Below are 22,866 nucleotides of genomic sequence, written 5' to 3'. Positions count from 1 at the left end.
TATATATTATTATTATTATTAATGTCTTTGTTCATTATGGGTGTGGATGAGTTCCAAGTTTCTCAGCAGGTACGGATTGCTATCTCACCATTTACCACACACCTCCATGGGACATGTAACTGGAATAAACTGTGATACATTATGACTGTCAACATCCATGGAAAAAACACTATAAAGGACTCTGTATCCCTGCACTTCCATGACAAGAACGAAGAGCAGTAGTGGATGTTTTTCAATGATCATCTCTGCAACTTCTTTTTTATTGTACAGTTCATGTTTGAATGTTTTGTACCTGTATAGCTTTTTATATATGCCAAGAATGTATTTCATAAATTGACCAGAGGCAATTCAATGACTTCAAAACAGCAGAGTGCTCTTCATACATGACCTTGACCTTCCAAATGTAATTAAAGTCAGATTGAGGATAATGTTTTGAAATATAGTACTTTGACAGAATAAAGGCATTTTAATGAATAATGTTTAATTGTAATGTCAATCAGAAAAGGAGAAACTCAAAGTGTATAATTTGTGCATCCTGACCAGTGAAACCAATTCTGATTTGCGACAGCAGATGTCACCCAAACCAAATGTATTTGCAACTTTCGTCCATGTAGTCCTACACAGTAGCCTACATACAGATTGTGGCAGATGTCATGATCATCATGTGGAATAAAAAGCGTTGGAGTGTATTCTAGATACTTTTTCCATATGTCATGTTGACGATTTTGTCGTGCGCTTGTCCACCGTGATGGTGGTTTCCACTAGATAGCACAGCCACAAAGTAAAAATTGGCTATATCGAAAAAGTTAATGAAAACACAAATTAGCTTTTTGGTCTTAATTCAAGATTAGGGTTAGACATAAGGTTAGCAGTGGGGTTACGTTTAGGGTTAAGGTTGGGGTTAGGTTTAAAATCAACATTTAGGAAGATACATTGTAGAAATAGGCGGGGTTTATGACTTTGTGGATGTGGTAACTAGTGACGACAAGTGACTGGTGTGATAAATCTAGTTCCGCATTCCATGGAATCAACCAACTAAAAAGCATTGAGTATTGCTATTTGCGTTGGATTTCAGTATAATTTAAAATAATACAAATATCAAATATAGTATACGCTGATGGATCTCCATAGATCTTTCCAATTATCAACGTCGCCTCTGAAATGAAGCGTCTCCCCGTGGGACCGCCCTCTTTCCTTTCTCATCGGGAGCGCGGCATTGGAAAGAGAAGCGCCGTGCCCGCGCTTTACGTGTCTGGTTCGTGTACTGACAGCCAGCTGTGCGATTATAACGACAACAATCTCCGGGATTTGATCAATCCAGCCATCAAACTCGACCCGTATTGTTTGGGAAGAACACTTTTACTCGACAGATATTTTTTTTTATCGTCTAATTTATCCAGCATTCCTCAAACATGAATCCGTCGTGTGGCAGATGTGGCACAATCGTGTACCCCACGGAAAAAGTGAATTGTCTGGACAAGGTAAGGGAAAAAATATTTGCAACCAAGCATTTTAATTCGCAGTCATCTGCTTCTGTTTGTGTATTATACATTCAATTTTCAATACAATTTTCTTTAGCGTGTTTGTTAATGATTTGTGATGCCCGGTCAGGTAGGCTAACTAACATTAGCTAGATAGCACGTTACCTGTCTGTGTGGATGCGAAAGACTAGTAACGTTAGCTAACTTGCTTTTTGATTAGTTTGTTAACCGTTTAGCTAGCTAACTAATTAGGTTTACCAGCTAGCTATGTTAACTAACTAACTAGACGTTTAAATTATCTTATTTTAATTTCACATTTGCCACATTGGATTTTCACAGATTTGAATGCTTGAACGAATCGTTTCCTGTTTTCACCACAAACAAGCCCGTTTTAGCTCGCTGCGTTAACGTCTGGCTAGCTACGTTAACGTTATCAAAGACAGGAATGTGGTTAGCATTGCCATCAGCCAAACATCAGACCAGTCAGTATCAGATTGTGATTTATGGCATACAACTATCAATTATGATTAACTAGTTTGCTGGTCAATAAAGATGAACTTTTACTCCATTGCATTGTACAATCTACTTTACTAGGTTAGCCCAAATTGTTAATTTCCGTTAACGAACCTAGCTAGCGAGATTAATGAGTATGTTAGTGATTTCAAAGTTTAACTAGTTAGTTTCAGTTCTCCCTAAATCCAGAAATAATCAAGTGATACGTTACCATCGCCAATTTCAAAGCCCAAACTACCTTTTGTAATTTGTATCAGTGCCAATTTGACTCAAGTCAAGCTAAGCATCTTGTTTTTTCGGGATGCTGTTTTCTGGTTGGAACAATAATTTGGAGTTGTTCAGTTGCAATAGTGTCAAAATCCAGTGTTTGCTAGCAGCTCACACAAGCTACTCCGGATAAGGAAGTGTAATCTATCAGGGTGTGGAAGATTTAAAACTCCAAGGGAACAGAGCCATGCTTCACATGTTCAGTCAAATTGTCAAGGCTTTTAAAAGTCCACTCAATGTCTATCACAACATCCATTTGTGAGGGCTTTGTGTGTGTGCACGCATATGCTAGCAAGTGTAATAGAAAACAGTGACTGTACTATCGTGGTATTGTCTGTTTAGTCTCTTGTGACTCAGTATTGCAGTAACACATGTTCTGCAGCATGTTGTTCAGTCGTTGTCTCATGTTATTTATGCTGCCAACGGAAATTACACTAGCTTTATGGCACATGTACACTCTTGTCAATCAAGCTGAACCACCCAATCCCTGTCCCCACTTCTTTTTGCACACAGGATAGGCCAAGGCTAAAATAATCACATATTCTCATGTGGTCCCTCTTCTTGTCATTTGATGGTCTGTTACTTTTGCTGCCAGAGTGCACTGAGCAGAGTGCACATTGCATTACTCTAGTGGAGGTTGTGGGCGTGGTCACCTTTTGTGGTGAGAGAACATGCATAGGCATTTCCTACCCTCTCTAGCCTAGTGATGCCGGGGGCGAGTTTATAATTTGTCTAATGGGCATTGGAAGGCCTTGTGGAGTCGATCGCTGTAAGTGGGTGTTATCTATTTGGGTCGATAGATGGAGCGTCTGGTGAGAGACGATGGAGAACATTACCAGACATCAGAGATGCCGATACTTGTATGTGCACTGCGCGCCCATGGGTTTGAACTCCTCATACTCCTTGTTGTGCGAGAACAAGGCCCTTGTTATGGTTGTCCAACAGGATGTAGATTAAATTGACAACCCTTGCCTTGGAATGAAATGTAGACCCCAAAATAAAACGATTCCTTACATATTCATGTAAACTGTTTCTGGGTGTTCTGGCTAGCATTCAGGTGAACTGAACATAAGCAGAACCGCGACCGTGTTCTCTGGAAAATCGTGACCACAGTGCCCGCAGCAGCGCACATTCCGGCAGACACTCCCATAAAAATGTGCTCTGTCAGAGGCCTGCTGTGCTGCCTGTCTCCGCCTCTGAGCTACACACAGGAGCAGGGCCTGCTACTCTGAGCTCAGGGAGCGTCTGTCTGTCTTAGCTGCTATTCCGCATCAGCACTCTCCTCCTCAGACACACGAAAACAACCTCCCCTATCCCCCTCCTGGGCACAGTCTGCCCTTCTTGTTTGTTTAAACCAGACGAGGCCGGCCGTGACGGGCAGCAGTTTTTCCATTCTGGTTCAGGTAAAGGCCGCAAGGGTAGTCAAGGCTGCAGCGTGCGGTTCCCACGGCGACCGCTGAATACTTGCTTACCTGACGAGCTGTCTTCTGGTGTAATGTATGGGTCTGTGCTGTGGAGAAGCCGGGCCACAGACGCTTGTTTGTCTGCCGCCCTGCATTTCATTATAGTGGGACAGGGCTGGGGTCTGCAAGAGGAGGGGGCACCCGAGGATGACGTGTAAAGACGGGAAGTGAATGTTATGTGAGACTTAAGAGAGTAGGCATACTTATCTGGCTTGCTTCAATATGTGGACGTTGCCTGTTAGTAAGTCCTCCTAGCTATCGAACAGATGAGTGCTATTGAGGACCTGGGGCCTTATAGTAGGTTATTCATAACACTATGCAAACCTGGTTTAACCAAGCCTGGAAACATGGGCATGTAGGCCAATTTGAAAGACTGAATTTGTTTGACTGTGTGCAAGTACAAGACAGATGATAATGTGTATGTCTGTGTGTTTCTGCATTATTCTGTGAGTCTGTTATATTGATGGAGTGATTTCCCATGTGGGAGATTCTGTATACAGGTATGTGCTGTCTACCCTGTGCCTTTGCGTGTGTCTGTGACTCGTACCTATATTTTTTCATTTGCCCTATGGGCAACCCGTTCTGCAAGGACTCTTGCATTATTCTGCACGCTTTATCAATATTTAATTGTTACATACATACCACTATACGTCTGCTCTGTGGCGTCAAACTCGTGTACCTGTGTGAGAGCAGCTCAGGCATGGTTCCAGCAAGTAGGGTGAAGGCCTTATCAGTTTCTGCCCAGCGGGAAGAAGCTCACATAAGTTCCTCTCCTCTTTGAAAAGCAGAACCCTCCCACAGGTAGAGGTGGAGAGTAGGGGAGAGATAAACCCCTGCTGGGCAGCTCGTCTTGGATCTCCCTCATATTAGTATGGGAGTGAGGACCCGTGATCTTCCTCAACTCTGGAAGAAGGGCAGGCTTCGGGTGGGGGAGCGAGCACAGAAGGCCCTAAAGAAGAACAAAACAAAAAGTCTCTTGTCTCCTGTTCCGGCTCAAATATCAGCTCCAAAAACTATTAACATGCAAGGTAACATCGGAACGCGTCGAAAAGCTAATTTGATTTTTATTTACGACTTTCAGTTTTACAGACTTTCTAGATACAAGCCATAGCTTATTTTGCTCTGAGGAAATGCAGGGTAGAGGATTAAAAATAACAAGACTGGACAAAATGTAGCCATATAAACGGAATGCATAAACAGGCGAAGCAAGGCTCACCTCATCAGTGAAATAATTTAAATAATGTAACATTTTATTACCACTTTCTAAAATTCGTTATGGTTAGGTGTAATCACATTCCAGATATTATCAAATAGAGCCCTGGAGGATAAGATTAAAGATTTATTGTGGCTCCAGTACAGCTCTCTGATGCGCTGTGTTCTATCTAGCAAACACTGATGATATCACCTTTCAGGAACAGAGAGGAGTACCTTATCCATAATGGCCAATGTATAGTATTAATCCATGACAGGGATTGTTCTGCCGTTGAAATCCTTGGGCGGGCCACCTAAGCATTTTTTCAGGTCACCTAAGTCCAAACTGTGTAAAACATTTAATTAAATTGGGACAGAAAAACGCTTTCAGTGTAAACTGAAATGACTAAACAAAACTATATAATGTATCTAGAAAAGATTATGGATCTATATATTTTAAAATAATTGAATCTTTGAGAACTAACAATCATCAAAATTAAAGCTAGACAGTCAGGGAGAATTGAAAATGTAGATGTTATGTTTTAGCAGAAGTACACCGCAATGGCAAAATGCATAGCATTGCAGAGAATTGGCTTTAAAACAGCAACATTTTCTCTCAGCTCCATGGGGAAATGTGTAGAATTGCAGGAAATTGGCTTACAATGCTAAAATAAGTTCTACGCCACCAAGATGGGGACCTCTAAAATGTTCAAAAAAAATCAGCTGTGGCAACGATCTACCACACCCACCACCATAAACCCGTTTTGATCCAGAAACAACCCTACATGGTACACAGTGCACACAGTATTAGTTAGGTCAAAGAACCAACAGTGATACCACCAACATCATTTAAGGAAAGCTGAGAGGTCAATCATGTCCACTCCCCCGCTCATCATCTTGGCTGATGCAGTCACTCCCCTACAGGCACAAGCCTCATCATGCTATGTTGCTCTGCATAAAACATATGCAAAACCCCTCTCTCCCCAAATAGCCCCCTCCTGGCTATCTCATCAGGATCAACAGTGCCAACGCTCTGCACTCTAGTCTGCCTACCGCATGTCAGCACTGACTGGACCTTTCTACAAACACTGTTTATAACAGGCTCATTCAAATACACATCAAATACACAGTATCATTGACTAACACTGATGATCTGTCAGTTGGTCTTATTCAAATAGGCCTTTCTGATACGGTCTGATCATACAAGCAAGTCATGCAATTCACTGGTAGTGACTAGAAATGTTTTTCCACTGAAATTAGGTTAGGCCTATTTAAAAGGTTTGGCAAAATGTAAATGGATATACACTGCTCAAAAAAATAAAGGGAACACTAAAATAACACATCCTAGATCTGAATGAATGAAATAATCTTATTAAATACTTTTTTCTTTACATAGTTGAATGTGCTGACAACAAAATCACACACAAATTATCAATGGAAATCAAATTTATCAACCCATGGAGGTCTGGATTTGGAGTCACCCTCAAAATTAAAGTGGAAAACCACACTACAGGCTGATCCAACTTTGATGTAATGTCCTTAAAACAAGTCAAAATGAGGCTCAGTAGTGTGTGTGTGGCCTCCACGTGCCTGTATGACCTCCCTACAACGCCTGGGCATGCTCCTGATGAGGTGGCGGATGGTTTCCTGAGGGATCTCCTCCCAGACCTGGACTAAAGCATCTACCAACTCCTGGACAGTCTGTGGTGCAACGTGGCGTTGGTGGATGGAGCGAGACATGATGTGCTCAATTGGATTCAGGTCTGGGGAACGGGCGGGCCAGTCCATAGCATCAATGCCTTCCTCTTGCAGGAACTGCTGACACACTCCAGCCACATGAGGTCTAGCATTGTCTTGCATTAGGAGGAACCCAGGGCCAACCGCACCAGCATATGGTCTCACAAGGGGTCTGAGGATCTCATCTCGGTACCTAATGGCAGTCAGGCTACCTCTGGCGAGCACATGGAGGGCTGTGCGGCCCCCCCAAAGAAATGACACCCCACACCATGACTGACCCACCGCCAAACCGGTCATGCTGGAGGATGTTGCAGGTAGCAGAACGTTCTCCACAGCGTCTCCAGACTCTGTCACGTCTGTCACATGTGCTCAGTGTGAACCTGCTTTCATCTGTGAAGAGCACAGGGCGCCAGTGGCGAATTTGCCAATCTTGGTGTTCTCTGGCAAATGCCAAACGTCCTGCACGGTGTTGGGCTGTAAGCACAACCCCCACCTGTGGACGTCGGGCCCTCATACCACCCTCATGGAGTCTGTTTCTGACCGTTTGAGTAGACACATGCACATTTGTGGCCTGCTGGAGGTCATTTTGCAGGGCTCTGGCAGTGCTCCTCCTTGCACAAAGGCGGAGGTAGCAGTCCTGCTGCTGGGTTGTTGCCCTCCTACGGCCTCCTCCACGTCTCCTGATGTACTGGCCTGTCTCCTGGTAGCGCCTCCATGCTCTGGACACTACGCTGACAGACACAGCAAACCTTCTTGCCACAGCTCGCATTGATGTGCCATCCTGGATGAGCTGCACTATCTGAGCCACTTGTGTGGGTTGTAGACTCCGTCTCATGCTACCACTAGAGTGAAAGCACCGCCAGCATTCAAAAGTGACCAAAACATCAGCCAGGAAGCATAGGAACTGAGAAGTGGTCTGTGGTCACCACCTGCAAAACCAGTCCTTTATTGGGGGTGTCTTGCTAATTGCCTATAATTTCCACCTGTTGTCTATTCCATTTGCACAACAGCATGTGAAATGTATTGTCATTCAGTGTTGCTTCCTAAGTGGACAGTTTGATTTCACAGAAGTGTGATTGACTTGGAGTTACATTGTGTTGTTTAAGTGTTCCCTTTATTTTTTTGAGCAGTGTATTTAACAGCTGATTCATGTTGTCCGTGGGCTGAGCGGTTTTTCCAGCCAGTCGCCTCCATTTGTGACTCAGATCAGAGGCAGAGTCCATGGTGGAGTCAGTCACCTGAGGTAGTGACTCAATGTGCTGCTTCCCTGCTCAGGTGACTGGGTATGGTGGTTAGTTCTGTGCTCTGTATGTGTTTCTGGAACTGGGACACCCATTGCTCTCAATACTATGGGTCTATTAATAGGAATACAGAGATATTTGATTCTCCTGTTCTGTGTTTGAGATGGAGGATTTAGGATAAGATCGTGGAAAAGGGACTGTTCAGACTAACTGTAAATTAACAGTTCAAACTGGGTGTGTGTTTCCTGTCCAGAAACAAGTGAGTCAACATTCTACCAAAATGTTCTGAGTCTGTCTCAGCTCTCCACGGTCAGGTATTTCAGAATGGTTTGGTGCTGGGCAGGCGGCGTCTCTGTCTGTGTAAGCAGATACACACACACACACACACACACACACACACACACACACCACAGGTGGTCTGTGGATGAGTGTTAAGTGCATACTTTAGCAAGCGCTGTGCTTCTCCCACTGGCCAACATAAGAGGTTGAGTGTGGTAAAAACAAATGCATCAGGTAGGTCAATAATTAACAGTGGGCTTTAATGAGTTAGTGCAGCGTTTCCCAAACTCGGTCCTCGGGACCCCAAGGGGTGCACGTTTTGGTTGATTATTTGAGTCAGCTGTGTAGTGCTAGGGCAAAAACCAAAACGTGCATCCCTTGGGGTCCCGAGGACCGAGTTTGGGGAACCCTGAGTTAGTGGCAGCCAGATGTGGGCTCACTCGGGCAACACACACCGTGTGTGACTGAAAACCTTGTGAGTCTAGTAGTGACCCTATCGGGTGTGCAGACAGACAGACAACGTGTCTGGAGTGCCTCCTATATCCTGGGTTCTGTCCATACAGGCCGGGGTCTCGGCCACAGTCTGAGTGATCATTAGGCTGACCGAGCACGTTCACAAAATGTTGTCCTGGACCCCTGCTGACACACATGCCCCGGAGCTGCGCTGATGCAGGGAGACAGTCCCGCTTTTTACAGGTTTTTTTTTTCTCTCAGCCTCCGTTTCTGCAGTGTCCTGGTTCTCTTATTGACTGCCTGCTCCAGCCTCTCAGCCTCTGCACCCACTCAGGCCCCAGCCGGGTTTTTCTGGAGTCTGATCACTGACAGTCTCATTCTCTCCTTCTAAATGAATATCTCCTTCTCTCTCTCAGTAGTGTGTTGGCCCCAGAGACGGTCATGGGATCTGGGGGAGGGGGTCGTCCTGACCTGGTGGAATGTGGGTTAGCAGGTTGGGTGAAGGCCGGTTATAATTTTTTGACACGGCTGCAGTCTAAGCCTGTTCTCTATGGAACTGGAATTCACCCAAGGTCAATATTGAGTTTACCCCTAAAAACACAGGATCAAAGTCCACTGCTGCCGATCAGCTCACCTTTACCCCATCCGCTTGCGGCATTAGCACCCACGGTCACACACTCCTCTATTGGCTCTCCCTTTGTTCTGTTTGTTTATCCATCGCTTCTGCATAACACAGATTAGGATTACAGATTAGGGGAGATGCCCAGAGGGTATGTAGAGAGTACGGCAACAGAGAGAAACATCGGAGTTAAGACATCAGATTGGGATGAATAGTTAGACAGGTGGACAGACGCCTTTTTAAAATGGCCACCGCATCTGGAAAAAGCTGAGGCCTAGATTTAGTAGCAATGGAAACTGCCCACACAGTGGTGGCGTTTGAACTGTCAGGGATTTGACATGCCAGAGCCGCAGAGAGGGAGAGGCAAAGACGATGCATCCATCAGTGGGTCCTGTCTCTCTGACTGGGCCTGTGTAGTGTGGTTGGGGTGTAGGTTTGGCCCAGTGTTGCTGGCTGGCTCTGGATCAGAGATCCATTGACCAGGGCCTGGGTCCAGAATGAGCCCACTCCTTTGTCTGCCTAAGCCCGGCTCTGCTGGTCAGCAACTTCACACATACATACACACACACACACACACACACACACACACACACACACACAGCCCTGGGTGGTCCGTCGGTAAAGGCCAGTGTGAGAACACACCAGACCAGACTAGAATTCTGAAAAGGTGTCAGAGCGAATGGGGTCATGGATTTAAGTAAAATGCTTTTGTCCTGTAGTGGATAAACTGCCTCCAGGAATCCCTGCTATATGTTCTGGAAACCTCTACATAACATAAACACTACCTGTTCTACAATCCTCCCCTAGTCACTGTAGTTGTCTCATCTATTCCATAGTGTTTTAATGTGTATCTGCGGCGGTCATGGTGGCTAGCCTGACCCTCTCCGGACAGTGAGGAGAGAAGAGATGATTTATATCGTGCTGTATCAGTATTATTATAATAATAATAATTAGTAGGAGTGTGCTGCATGCTTTATTATCTCCCAGCCTGTATCACTGTAGAACACACAGGGACATGATGGATACCCCAGCCTGTATCACTGTAGAACACACAGGGACATGATGGATACCCCAGCCTGTATCACTGTAGAACACACAGGGACATGATGGATACCCCCAGCCTGTATCACTGTAGAACACACAGGGACATGATGGATACCCCCAGCCTGTATCACTGTAGAACACACAGGGACATGATGGATACCCCCAGCCTGTATCACTGTAGAACACACAGGGACATGATGGATACCCCAGCCTGTATCACTGTAGAACACACAGGGACATGATAGATACCCCAGCCTGTATCACTGTAGAACACACAGGGACATGATAGATACCCCCAGCCTGTATCACTGTAGAACACACAGGGACATGATGGATACCCCAGCCTGTATCACTGTAGAACACACAGGGACATGATGGATACCCCAGCCTGTATCACTGTAGAACACACAGGGACATGATGGATACCCCAGCCTGTATCACTGTAGAACACACAGGGACATGATAGATACCCCCAGCCTGTATCACTGTAGAACACACAGGGACATGATGGATACCCCAGCCTGTATCACTGTAGAACACACAGGGACATGATGGATACCCCAGCCTGTATCACTGTAGAACACACAGGGACATGATGGATACCCCCAGCCTGTATCACTGTAGAACACACAGGGACATGATGGATACCCCCAGCCTGTATCACTGTAGAACACACAGGGACATGATAGATACCCCAGCCTGTATCACTGTAGAACACACAGGGACATGATAGATACCCCCAGCCTGTATCACTGTGTGTCTTTGGATGGTTGTATGTTTGCTGTTTATCTACTTCAGTAGGCTGTCTTATTTATGTGCTTTGTGTGTGTAGGCGAGTAGTGGAGAATGTTTAGTGATAGAAAGAGAGGGAGAGAGAAAGGAATGGCCGAATAGAGAATACCCCAGAGCCACGTTAATAAGGACTGTTTCTCCCTCCCTCTCTCTCTCTTGCCTTCCCTTGACAGCAGGAACGGCCAGATCATTGCCTCACTCCCTGGCGTTGCGCTCATCCACCACTCCCTCCCTCCCCTCGCTCTCTCCCTCCTTTCATGTTCCTTCCTCTTTCCCTCCAGGCTCCCTCCCTCGGTCCCCCTCGGAACCCTCAGGCCACAGATCAGCCTGCTGTCGAGAGAGGGGGGGGGGGGGGGAGACTGAGAAGGATAGGGCTGTTGTGAATATGGATAGAGGGAGAGAAGCAGACCCAGGCTTGCAGAGATGAACAGACGGACAGAAAGGAAGAGAAAGAGAGGGTCAAATCAAACTGAACTGGAGTCTTTTCCAGCAGTCAGTCATCCCATCAGGAGAGGTCAATGTGTACTGTTGTCAGTGTTGTGTATGTCTGGGTGAATAGGGTCAGGGCAGGGAAACTGCTTCAGTCACTAGGTGTGTGTGTTGTTCAGAGTAACGTTAGATGTCCACACAGGCCTGGAATATCAAGGGGGCGTGACTTTGAAGCACTGATTATGCAGCCAACTAGGTTAACAACCTTTCAGAACATTTAGCTCTTAAACACCATGTTTATCCTTAGCTGTTCGCATCATTGTGCAACCTCTTTAGAGAGTGGCTGACCATTATCAGTGGTGTTAATGGAATTCCAAGAAGGTGTGCTGGATGCCTGGGACAGTAGGAATGACTTGCCAAACAAACACAACTACCTCTCCATCCACCATGACAGAAGGACTTTCCTACAGGATGCTCAAAGCAGCAGGTTTCCTCTCTAAAACATGTTAAACTGTTCAGGGATCCTCAATGCTGCTCTGTTCTATGAGGGAGTTTACTTTTACAGAAGATGGGTGGGTGGGGTGTCATGGTGAACGTTTGCAGTTCTCTCTAAAAGTGGATGTGGCTCTGTGTTCTAAATGGTGTCTAGTCAGCCACTGGGCTTCATGCATTGATCTCTCTCCTCTCTCTCACACAGCCGCCCATCCCCTGACATGGCTTCTATATAACCACTGTTTAGAGATGTCCAGAGAAAGAGGAAGTTGTCTGGTGACCCTTAACCCCTATGCGCCTGGACAAACAAACCTCTCTTTCTCCATTCCCCCTCTTTCCTCCAGCTAAAAAGATGATGATGATGGTCTTATTTATCCAAATATCTGTCACTTCCTAGTGTGACTATGCTGTGTGGTTTAGGTCCTCCATGCGAGCATTGAGAACAGTGAAACAAATGTCTAATCTCTCTCTCGCTCTCTCTCTCTCTCTCTCTCTCACACAGTACTGGCACAAAGGATGCTTCAGCTGTGAGATCTGCAAAATGACTCTAAACATGAAGAATTACAAAGGCTTTGAAAAGAGACCATACTGCAATGCGTAAGTAGTCCCCAAACGTGTGTATGAGTGTATGTAATAGGCATTCACAACAGGCTCAGGAGTTCATCCCACATACCAAACACATTACCCTGACAGAAGTGGCTGATTAGCCTATTGCAGAAGACGGGTCCAGAGACTGACCCAAGGTGGAGTGTTCCAGACCCAGCTGAGTGTACTTCAGAGCAGTGTAGTGGCTCCTCAGTCCCTTCCTCTCCTCCATTTCCGTGTCTCTGGCTCACCAAAGACAAGAGCTGTGTGTGGTGTGGGAAAGAGCATGCCAACACACCCCCTCCTTCTCAGGGGGTCAACAAGGGAAATTCCATAAATTCCTCAGTGGTGACACACACACACACACCAGCCCACTCACGCTTCACACACTTCCACTCAAGCCCAAGCTCATCCCACTGTGTGTTTGGGGAAAAGGCGGCGTGGCTTTGTGTTCTGACGAGCTTCTGCGTTCACTTTCCCACTTCCCTCATGTACACACGGTTACAGTTGAAGTCGGAAGTTTACATACATTTTGGTTGGAGTCATTAAAACTCGTGTTTCAACCACTCCACAAATTTCTTGTTAAAACTATAGTTTTGGCAAGTCGGTTAGGACATCCTCTGTAGCTCAGCTGGTAGAGCACGGCGCTTGTAACGCCAAGGTAGTGGGTTCGATCCCCGGGACCACCCATTCACAAAAATGTATGCACGCATGACTGTAAGTCGCTTTGGATAAAAGCGTCTGCTAAATGGCTTATTATTATTATTATTATTATTACATCTACTTTGTGCATGACACAAGTACATTTTCCAACAATTGTTTACAAACAGATTATTTATCTTATAATTCACTGTATCACAATGCCAGTGGGTCAGAAGTTTACATACACAAAGTTGACTGTGCCTTTAAACAGCTTGGAAAATTCCAGAAAATGATGTCATGGCTTTAGAAGCTTCTGATAGGCTACTTGACATCATTTGAGTCAATTGGAGGTGTACCTGTGGATGTATTTCAAGGCCTACCTTCAAACTCAGTGCCTCTTTGCTTGACATCATGGGAAAATCAGAAGAAATAAGACAAGACCTCAGAAAAAAAATTGTAGACCTCCAAGTCTGGTTCATCTCTTGGGAGCAATTTCCAAACGCCTGAAGGTACCACGTTCATCTGTACAAACAATAGTACGCAAGTATAAACACCATGGGACCACGCAGCCGTCATACCGCTCAGGAAGGAGATGCGTTCTGTCTCCTAGAGATGAACTTACTTTGGTGCGAAAAGTGCAAATCAATCCCAGAACAACAGCAAAGGACCTTGTGAAGATGCTGGAGGAAACGGGTACAAAAGTATCAATATCCACATTAAAACGAGTCCTATATCGACATAACCTGAAAGGCCGCTCAGCAAGGAATAAGCCACTGCTCCAAAACCACCATAAAAAAGCCAGACTACGGTTTGCAACTGCACATGGGGACAAAGATCATACTTTTTGGAGAAATGTCCTCTGGTTTGATGAAACAAAAATAGAACTGTTTGGCCATAATGACCATCGTTATGTTTGGAGGAAAAAGAGTGTGCCTTGCAAGCCGAAGAACACCATCCCAACCGTGATGCAACCGCTTTGCTGCAGGAGGGACTGGTGCACTTCACAAAATAGATGGCATCATGAGGAACGAAAATTATGTGGATATATTGAAGCAACATCTCAAGACATCCGTCAGGAAGTTAAAGCTTGGTCGCAAATGGGTCTTCCAAATGGACAATGACCCCAAGCATACTTCCAAAGTTTTCGCGAAATGGTTTAAGGACAACAAAGTCAAGGTATTGGAGTGGCCATCACAAAGCCTTGACCTCAATCCTATAGAAAATGTGTGGGCAGAACTGAAAAAGCGTGTGCGAGCAAGGAGGCCTGCAAACCTGACTCAGTTACACCAGCTCAGGAGGAATGGGCCAAAATTCACTGAACTTATGACCCAAGTTACTTGACCCAAGTTAAACCATTTAAAGGCAATGCTACCAAATACTAATTGAGTGTATGTAAACTTCTGACCCACTGGGAATGTGATGAAAGAAATAAATAAAAGCTGAAATAAATCATTCTCTCTACTATTATTCTGACATTTCACATTCTTAAAATAAAGTGGTGATCCTAACTGACCTAAAACAGGGAATTTATACTAGGTTAAATGTCAGGAATTGTGAAAAACTGAGTTTAAATGTGTTTGGCTAAGGTGTATGTAAACTTCCGACTTCAACTGTATGTTTTACATCACCAACCATACCACTTGGTACATGCATGCACTTAATTTATACATGTCTGGCTAGGAAAACACGCACCCTATTTTACTAATGATACACCCTCGCAACCTTCTCCTCCACTTCTCAATATGTTCGTCCATCTGTCTCTCTGCCCAGGATCCACCCAGGAACACACACACACGTTCATTTTGAATACTGGAGAGTAGGGATTTTCCCATGAACTTCCTACTTCTCCAGTCGCTCTTAGATCCAGATCTTTCAGACAGATCATGTGGCTTTGCCTTTAGCAGGATAATCTCTACTCTCACTATCCCTCCTTCTGCCTGCCACAGGAAGCAGGCCCATCCAGACTGTTTATTGCTATTGTTTCCATTTCCGTTAGAGTAAAACCCATCAGCGGAAGAGACTCCCTCTCCAGGGAAGGAATGCTGGCTCTAACTCTACTATAACTGTGTTGTCGTTTTACTGTGGTAAACTATGCTATAATCACAGTTTTATATCTCTCAGCAGCTGATAGAAGCCTGTTTTTTTTCACTGAACGCTGCCCACCCACAGCTGGGCTGAGAATCCCTGTTCCCTGATTAGTCGGCCAGCTCACGGGGATTGTGGGAGATTTAGGAGGACGGACAGATTGGACATTTTTCTTGATGATTTGTTTACAGGAGTTTGAGAGAGCGAGAGCCTTGGGCAAGCTACTGTCATAATGTTGTTGTTTTCATGACCCCTGGATTCATAAACGCTGCAAACAACCTTTTCATTTAATCAATAGTGTTTTATAGAGGCAGTCCCACCATGTTCCATAGCAGGCTAATTCAAATCTGGATCTCCAAGTCAGTTCCACTGCTGATTAGGGTTGGGAACTGCCAGGGACCTCACGATACGATATTATCACTATACTTAGGTGCCCATACGATATGTATTGCGATGCATGATTCTCACAATTCTATATGTATTGCGATTCAATACTGCGATTTGATGTTCCAAAAATATTACTTTGTCTGCTGCAGAGAGCATGAGAACATTTGTTTTGATCAGTCATGGAAATAAAAGTGCTGACTATTTAAAAAGAAGATGGAGAACAAGCTATTGGATGAAAATGGCCGGCGTTTTGGCTCAGGTACAGCCGAGTAGCACTAGCTAACCCTACCTAGTTTATATAATTTTTTTAACAAATCGTTACATTGACAATAAGCAGTAGTACTTTGACTCAATATTCCCCTCTTATCAGTGACTGGGACACCAGGTGGGTGCAATGAATTATCAGGACAGGTAGAACAGAAAGCCAGCAGTACTCCGGACCTCCGGGCTCAGATTTGAATAGCCCTGTTCTTTAGTAACACAGTAGGCAAGTTTTACTTTCAAATTGTGTGTAACTGTACGGTTAATGAATAACTGAGAGAATTACATAACCCCAGTGTTGTCGCAGAACTGGTACTTTCCACAGTTTGCCCAGGTGCTCAGTGCTAGGTCCTGATAGAAACTGATTGGACAAATATCTCAGCCAGACATGTTTAAAAATGTTCTGTGTGTAATGGCTTCTGTCAGTCTCCCTGTGTGGATGTCATTCAGACTAGAATTTACAGCGGCTCGGTCTTAGCTCTGGCTCTCTATATTCTGTGATCTACACCTGCTCAGTCTCATAGCCATAGCTAGAAAGGCCTACTACACATATCTACTCTATAGTACTCTGGCCCAGCCTACCTCAGAGTAGCTGCCATTGACGTTTTCCCTAACCACTGATCCAAGGTCACATCAGGTATTCTCATCCCATTAAGGGGTAGGCTAATTAATTTAGCGTTGGGGGTAAACTGATCCTAGATCAGCTACTTCGACCTTGAGTGCCCCTATAGACAGGAATGGGTGTGGCCTTCCAGAAAGTTGTTTTCCACCCGCTCCTAGTTCTACTATGCCAATAACCCTCTCTCTCTCTCCACAGTAGTGGGTTAGTTCCTGTTCTATCATGTTGACTGTTACAGAGCAATAATGTGTGTTTGTGGCTGTCATTGATAGCAGAGGGAGGCAGTGTGTGACTCCTAACCTTGTTACACTGCAGCCTGACAGATGAGTGTTCTTGGTTACTGACTCAAGACTCATGCATGTACAGGCATTACATAGCTGTCTCACACACACACACACAATCTTGTATAACTAACATTGTGGGGACACACAATTCAGTCCCATTCAAAATCCTATTTTCTCTAACCTTAATTCTAAACCTAGCTCCTAACCCTAAAACTAATCATAGCTCCTAAATCTAATTCTAACCTTAACCCTAAACCCCCTAGAAATAGCATTTGACCTTGTGAGGACTAACAAAATGTCCCCAGTTGGTCAAATGTTTGTTTACTAGTCTTGTGGGGACAAGAATAGTTAAACACGTACACACACACACACACACACACACCAAAACACACACACACACACACACACCAAAACAAACTCAAACGCACAATGAGTATCGAGTATCTGTGTGCCAGCTGCACACTCCTCTCTGTTCCGTGCTGCAGCAGCCTGCAACACAAAGATGCTCTGTAGAGCACACACTGGCCACCGCCACAAACCAACCACACACACCCATATCCCCAAATAAAACATACAAATATTATGACTTTTAGAATGCAGTGAGTGGAGTGCACCTCAGTTTGTCCAAGCCAGCCAGTCACACTCCTAGAGCTCTATAGAACAGTACAGTGGGTTACAACAGGATGCTGTTACTGTTACCAAGCGTAACACATGATGTGGCAAACTGAGGCTTCAGCTCTCTCACCCTGACCTCAGCTGCCACTAGCACAGCCAACCACTACATTTGAATGGGATCTGATAGCAGCACTTTTCAGGAACGTGTGTGTCTGAGCATGCACGGGCCTGTGTGTGCTTGCATGCTTGGGTGCAAGGAGGGTTGCAGGTAGCGTAGCGGTTAGAGAGGCAAGCCAGCAACCAGAGGGTTTCCAGTTTGAATCCCAGGTCCGACAGGAAAAATCAGCCAGGAAATGAGCTGGCAACCAGAAGGTTGCTGGTATGAAATCCTAGATGCCTTTGCCTGCCGTTGTGCCCTTGAGCAAGGCACTTACCCCCCCCACAACAGCAGCTCCCTGGGCGCTCAGTGTGGCAACCCCCCACACCTTTCCAAAAACCTGTATGTGTGTGTGTTTCGGAGGGGTTGTGGTAAAAGCAGAAGTCAAATTTCGGTTAAGTCAAATTGACAATTAAGTCATCTTTATGTTAATATCACACAGAGCCTGTAAAGTGCTCTGTTCAGCCAGCCAAGAAGATGCACACCCCACTCACTATACTCTGGCTTCAGACTCCCTCTCTGCTGTTTGAGCCGAGCTGTGTGCGGGTTTAAAAGTGCTTGTTAATTAGTTTCTCATTCCTGGTAGTAGATCAAGGCCTCATTTATTTGGTCCTCTGTAGCTCAGCTGGTAGAGCACGGCGCTTGTAACGCCAAGGTAGTGGGTTCGAACCCCGGGACCACCCATACACAAAAAAAAACAAAAAATGTATGCACGCATGACTGTAAGTCGCTTTGGATAAAAGCGTCTGCTAAATGGCATATTATTTATTATATTATTATTTGAGGCTTTGAGCTCATCCATCTCTCTACATCAGTTTAAGTGAAAATTCAATGTGTTTACCAAGTAGTCAAGGAAACAGTAAACATATTTCCTAACTGGGATACCCCGAGGCAGGGAGAGGGTGGAGATTGAGGTCGTCCCACCCCCTGGGGCATGCTGGGTAGTGGAGTCCATATGAGCAGCTAGATTGAGTTGAGTTTTTTTCTCTCCATGTAGACCTGAACCTTGTTTTTCTCCTTGCTGCCTTCAGGACAAGGGGGAACTGGCAGGCAGGATAAGGAGGAGTGCAGCTGAGTTTAGCAGGAAAAGCTCTGGTGTATAAAATCACAGATCAGGAACCAATAAGCAAGTCTGCAGTGCAGGGTGTTTAGAATTGGGCCCATTGGGCAGCATTTTCAAGGGCAGTGGGAGGTGGGACTGACTGGCTTGGTTCCGTGTGTGTGGTTGTCCAGACCAGAAATCCCCCAAAACCCATTCAAGAAGAGCTTTGTTCTGGTGGAGGAGAACACCATGACAATGTTCACAGTGACTCTGTGTCTCTCGCTGATCCTCTCTCTTTCCCTCTTCCTCTTTCTGTGTTGCATGCTGTTGCTCTTCCTGTTGTCCTCCATGGGGGGGGGGGGGGGGGGGGGGGGGGTGCTTGTGTGCGACGTGCACGTTTTGCAGGACAGGCAGTCTGTTTTCCCACACCTGCTATGACTGCTATGACTCAACCAGGCATTTAGTAACCTTGAAAGAAACAGCCCATACCCTCCTGCCAGTCACCTTTGTTGGCCCCTGTTGACGGTGACAGGAGACCCATACCCTCCTGCCAGTCACCTTTGTTGGCCCCTGTTGACGGTGACAGGAGACCCATACCCTCCTGCCAGTCATCTTTGTTGGCCCCTGTTGACGGTGACAGGAGACCCATACCCTCCTGCCAGTCACCTTTGTTGGCCCCTGTTGACGGTGACAGGAGACCCATACCCTCCTGCCAGTCACCTTTGTTGGCCCCTGTTGACGGTGACAGGAGACCCATACCCTCCTGCCAGTCACCTTTGTTGGCCCCTGTTGACGGTGACAGGAGACCCATACCCTCCTGCCAGTCACCTTTGTTGGCCCCTGTTGACGGTGACAGGAGACCCATACCCTCCTGCCAGTCACCTTTGTTGGCCCCTGTTGACGGTGACAGGAGACCCATACCCTCCTGCCAGTCACCTTTGTTGGCCCCTGTTGACGGTGACAGGAGACCCATACCCTCCTGCCAGTCACCTTTGTTGGCCCCTGTTGACGGTGACAGGAGACCCAACCCTCCTGCCAGTCACCTTTGTTGGCCCCTGTTGACGGTGACAGGAGACCCATACCCTCCTGCCAGTCACCTTTGTTGGCCCCTGTTGACGGTGACAGGAGACCCATACCCTCCTGCCAGTCACCTTTGTTGGCCCCTGTTGACGGTGACAGGAGACCCATACCCTCCTGCCAGTCACCTTTGTTGGCCCCTGTTGACGGTGACAGGAGACCCATACCCTCCTGCCAGTCACCTTTGTTGGCCCCTGTTGACGGTGACAGGAGACCCATACCCTCCTGCCAGTCACCTTTGTTGGCCCCTGTTGACGGTGACAGGAGACCCATAGAAACAGACGGTGTGTGTTCTGTTAGAGTTCATCTGTCTACAGGGGCTCCTAATTCAACCTGGAGACAACCTCTAACAATGACTGAGGTTTATTTGAGCTGCCTTGCTTTTCTTGACATTCTAGACCCCTAAAATTCAAATCTGGACCTCGAAGCCAGTTCCATTGCTTTAAAAAAAAAAAAAAAAAATGATTCCCTTCTTATCAGGGACTGATTTTTAGACCTGGGACACCAAGTGGGTGCAATTAATTATCAGGTATAACAGAAAATCAGCAGTCCACACCCGGCAGGGTAAGATTTGAATACCCTTGTTCTAGACCAGTGGTTCTCAAACTAGGGGTCCTGAAAAGGTTTTGAGGAGTCATGAGTATGAATCTCAATGGAACAAATGATGCACACCCCACTCACTATACTCTGGCCTCAGACTCCCTCTCTGCTGTTTGAGCCGAGCTGTGTGCGGGTTTAAAAGTGCTTGTTAACACATTTTTCATCATATTTTAATAGGCTGCATTTACATTTGTCATTTAGCAGACGCTCTTATCCAGAGCGACTTACAGTTAGTGAGTGCATAAAACATTTTTCATACTGGCCTCCCGTGGGAATCGAACCCACAACCCTGGCGTTGCAAACGCCATGCTCTACCAACTGAGCTACACGGGACTTACTTTTGTATTTTATATTGATACCTTTGCCTATTCGATCTGGTTACTAACATAGGCCGACGGTATTGCACCAAATGATTCTCAAAAACATCTAATCTGTGCTTCAGAACCAAAAAGTTGTGCTTCTTGATTGTTGACCAGTCATCAGCATTGGCACGCAAAGGTGGGTGCGCATCTCCAGATTAGGGACTAGAAAGCACTTTTTATAGCACAGAGTAGGTTTTATATTATCCACATAAAATGCAGTTTAGCAATCTGCTACGGTCGAATCTTTGCCATTGATCATTTTCATATTTCAGATAGGCCTAGTTTGGGTAGGTAATAATTATATACTGTACCTCAGTGGTGGTACTGGTTATATGTCTAAAGATAGCTGTAACATCGAACTACATTCAATACTTATGGGAAGAAGATGTAAGATGCAAATTAATTACGATATTTGTAAGGAGGAAAAAGGCTACAGACAGATCATGCTTTCCATCCAATCCTGTTACCCCCGCTGCATACAGGAAGGCCATATGATCCTGCTTGCTCTGGACTCCAGAGAAGTGACATGATATCCCTCGTTGATATTGGCTGCTAACATGAATGACTTTCAGTTCACAATGCAGGCGTAAAACTCAGTTTATTTCTGTATCTTACGTAAAGTCTACACCTTTTGTATTCGGCGCATGTAATAAATAAAATGTCATTTGATTGATCTTGTTTTGAAAATGCCTCACCATTTTATGGCTGTAACTACAGGTTACATTTGCGCAATGCTCTGCGATTGTGCATAATGTTTTCCTCCTCCTCCCTGTCCTGTGTTTTACAGACACTACCCCAAGACAAACTTCACCTGCGTGGCCGACACTCCCGAGAACCTCCGCCTCAAACAGCAGAGCAAGATGCAGAGCCAGGTATCTACCTACACACCAGAACACACCCTTCCTATTCCATTTTACACTCTGATAATCCCGGTCCACAGGCCTTATAAGGCCGTCAATGTGGAAGTAATTAAAGATGCTCATATGGCCTCATCACTGATCCTCATACTGAAATGATCTCTGATGCTCAGGCTCTAATGGTCTCTGATGCTCAGACTCTAATGGTCTCTGATGCTCAGGCTCTAATGGTCTCTGATGCTCAGGCTCTAATGGTCTCTGATGCTCAGGCTCTAATGGTCTCTGATGCTCAGGCTCTAATGGTCTCTGATGCTCAGGCTCTAATGATCTACAGTGAGGGGAAAAAAGTTTTTGATCCCCTGCTGATTTTGTATGTTTGCCCACTGACAAAGACATGATCAGTCTATAATTTTAATGGTAGGTTTATTTGAACAGTGAGAGACAGAATAACAAAAAAGAAATCCAGAAAAATGCATGTCAAAAATGTTATAAATTGATTTGCATTTTAATGAGGGAAATAAGTATTTGACCCCTCTGCAAAACATGACTTAGTACTTGGTGGCAAAACCCTTGTTGGCAATCATAGAGGTCAGACGTTTCTTGTAGTTGGCCACCAGGTTTGCACACATCTCAGGAGGGATTTTGTCCCACTCCTCTTTGCAGATCTTCTCCAAGTCAATAAGGTTTCGAGGCTGACGTTTGGCAACTCGAACCTTCAGCTCCCTCCACAGATTTTCTATGGGATTAAGGTCTGGAGACTGGCTAGGCCACTCCAGGACCTTAATGTGCTTCTTCTTGAGCCACTCCTTTGTTGCCTTGGCTGTGTGTTTTGGGTCATTGTCATGCTGGAATACCCATCCACGACCCATTTTCAATGCCCTGACTGAGGGAAGGAGGTTCTCACCCAAGATTTGACGGTACATGGCCCTGTCCATCGTCCCTTTGATGCGGTGAAGTTGTCCTGTCCCCTTAGCAGAAAAACACCCCCAAAGCATAATGTTTCATTTTACATTTACATTTACGTCATTTAGCAGACGCTCTTATCCAGAGCGACTTACAAATAGGTGCATTCACCCTATAGCCAGTGGGATAACCACTTTACAATCTTTTTTTTTTTTTTTTTTTTTTTTTTTTTTTTTTTTTAGTGGGGGGGGGGGGGGGGGGGTAGAAGGATTACTTTATCCTATCCCAGGTATTCCTTAAAGAGGTGGGGTTTCAAATGTCTCCGGAAGGTGGTGAGTGACTCCGCTGTCCTGGCGTCGTGAGGGAGCTTGTTCCACCATTGGGGTGCC

The 22,866-nt window shown here is 45.5% G+C and overlaps 1 protein-coding gene across 2 annotated transcripts in view; it reads left to right on the top strand.

The window, feature by feature from the left end:
- Nucleotides 1–1,218: 1,218 nt before the first annotated feature.
- LOC311102361 (LIM and SH3 domain protein 1-like) overlaps nt 1,219–22,866 on the top strand; it is a 44,377-nt gene continuing 22,729 nt past the window's right edge. The window contains exons 1-3 of one of the 2 annotated variants that reach the window (XM_084143678.1): nt 1,219–1,481; nt 12,504–12,598; nt 21,505–21,589. In XM_084143678.1, coding sequence (XP_083999804.1) covers nt 1,413–1,481; nt 12,504–12,598; nt 21,505–21,589 — 249 coding nt within the window. In that variant the 5' untranslated portion in view covers nt 1,219–1,412. The remainder of the gene's footprint in view (nt 1,482–12,503; nt 12,599–21,504; nt 21,590–22,866) is intronic. The other variant, XM_084143677.1, reaches the window with a different exon arrangement.

Source organism: Coregonus lavaretus (genome assembly GCF_964263955.1).
Source record: "Coregonus lavaretus genome assembly, chromosome: 2".
Lineage (NCBI taxonomy): Eukaryota > Metazoa > Chordata > Actinopteri > Salmoniformes > Salmonidae > Coregonus > Coregonus lavaretus.
The sequence above is the reverse complement of the archived record's forward strand: the minus strand, read 5'-3'. Positions and strand labels throughout refer to the sequence as shown.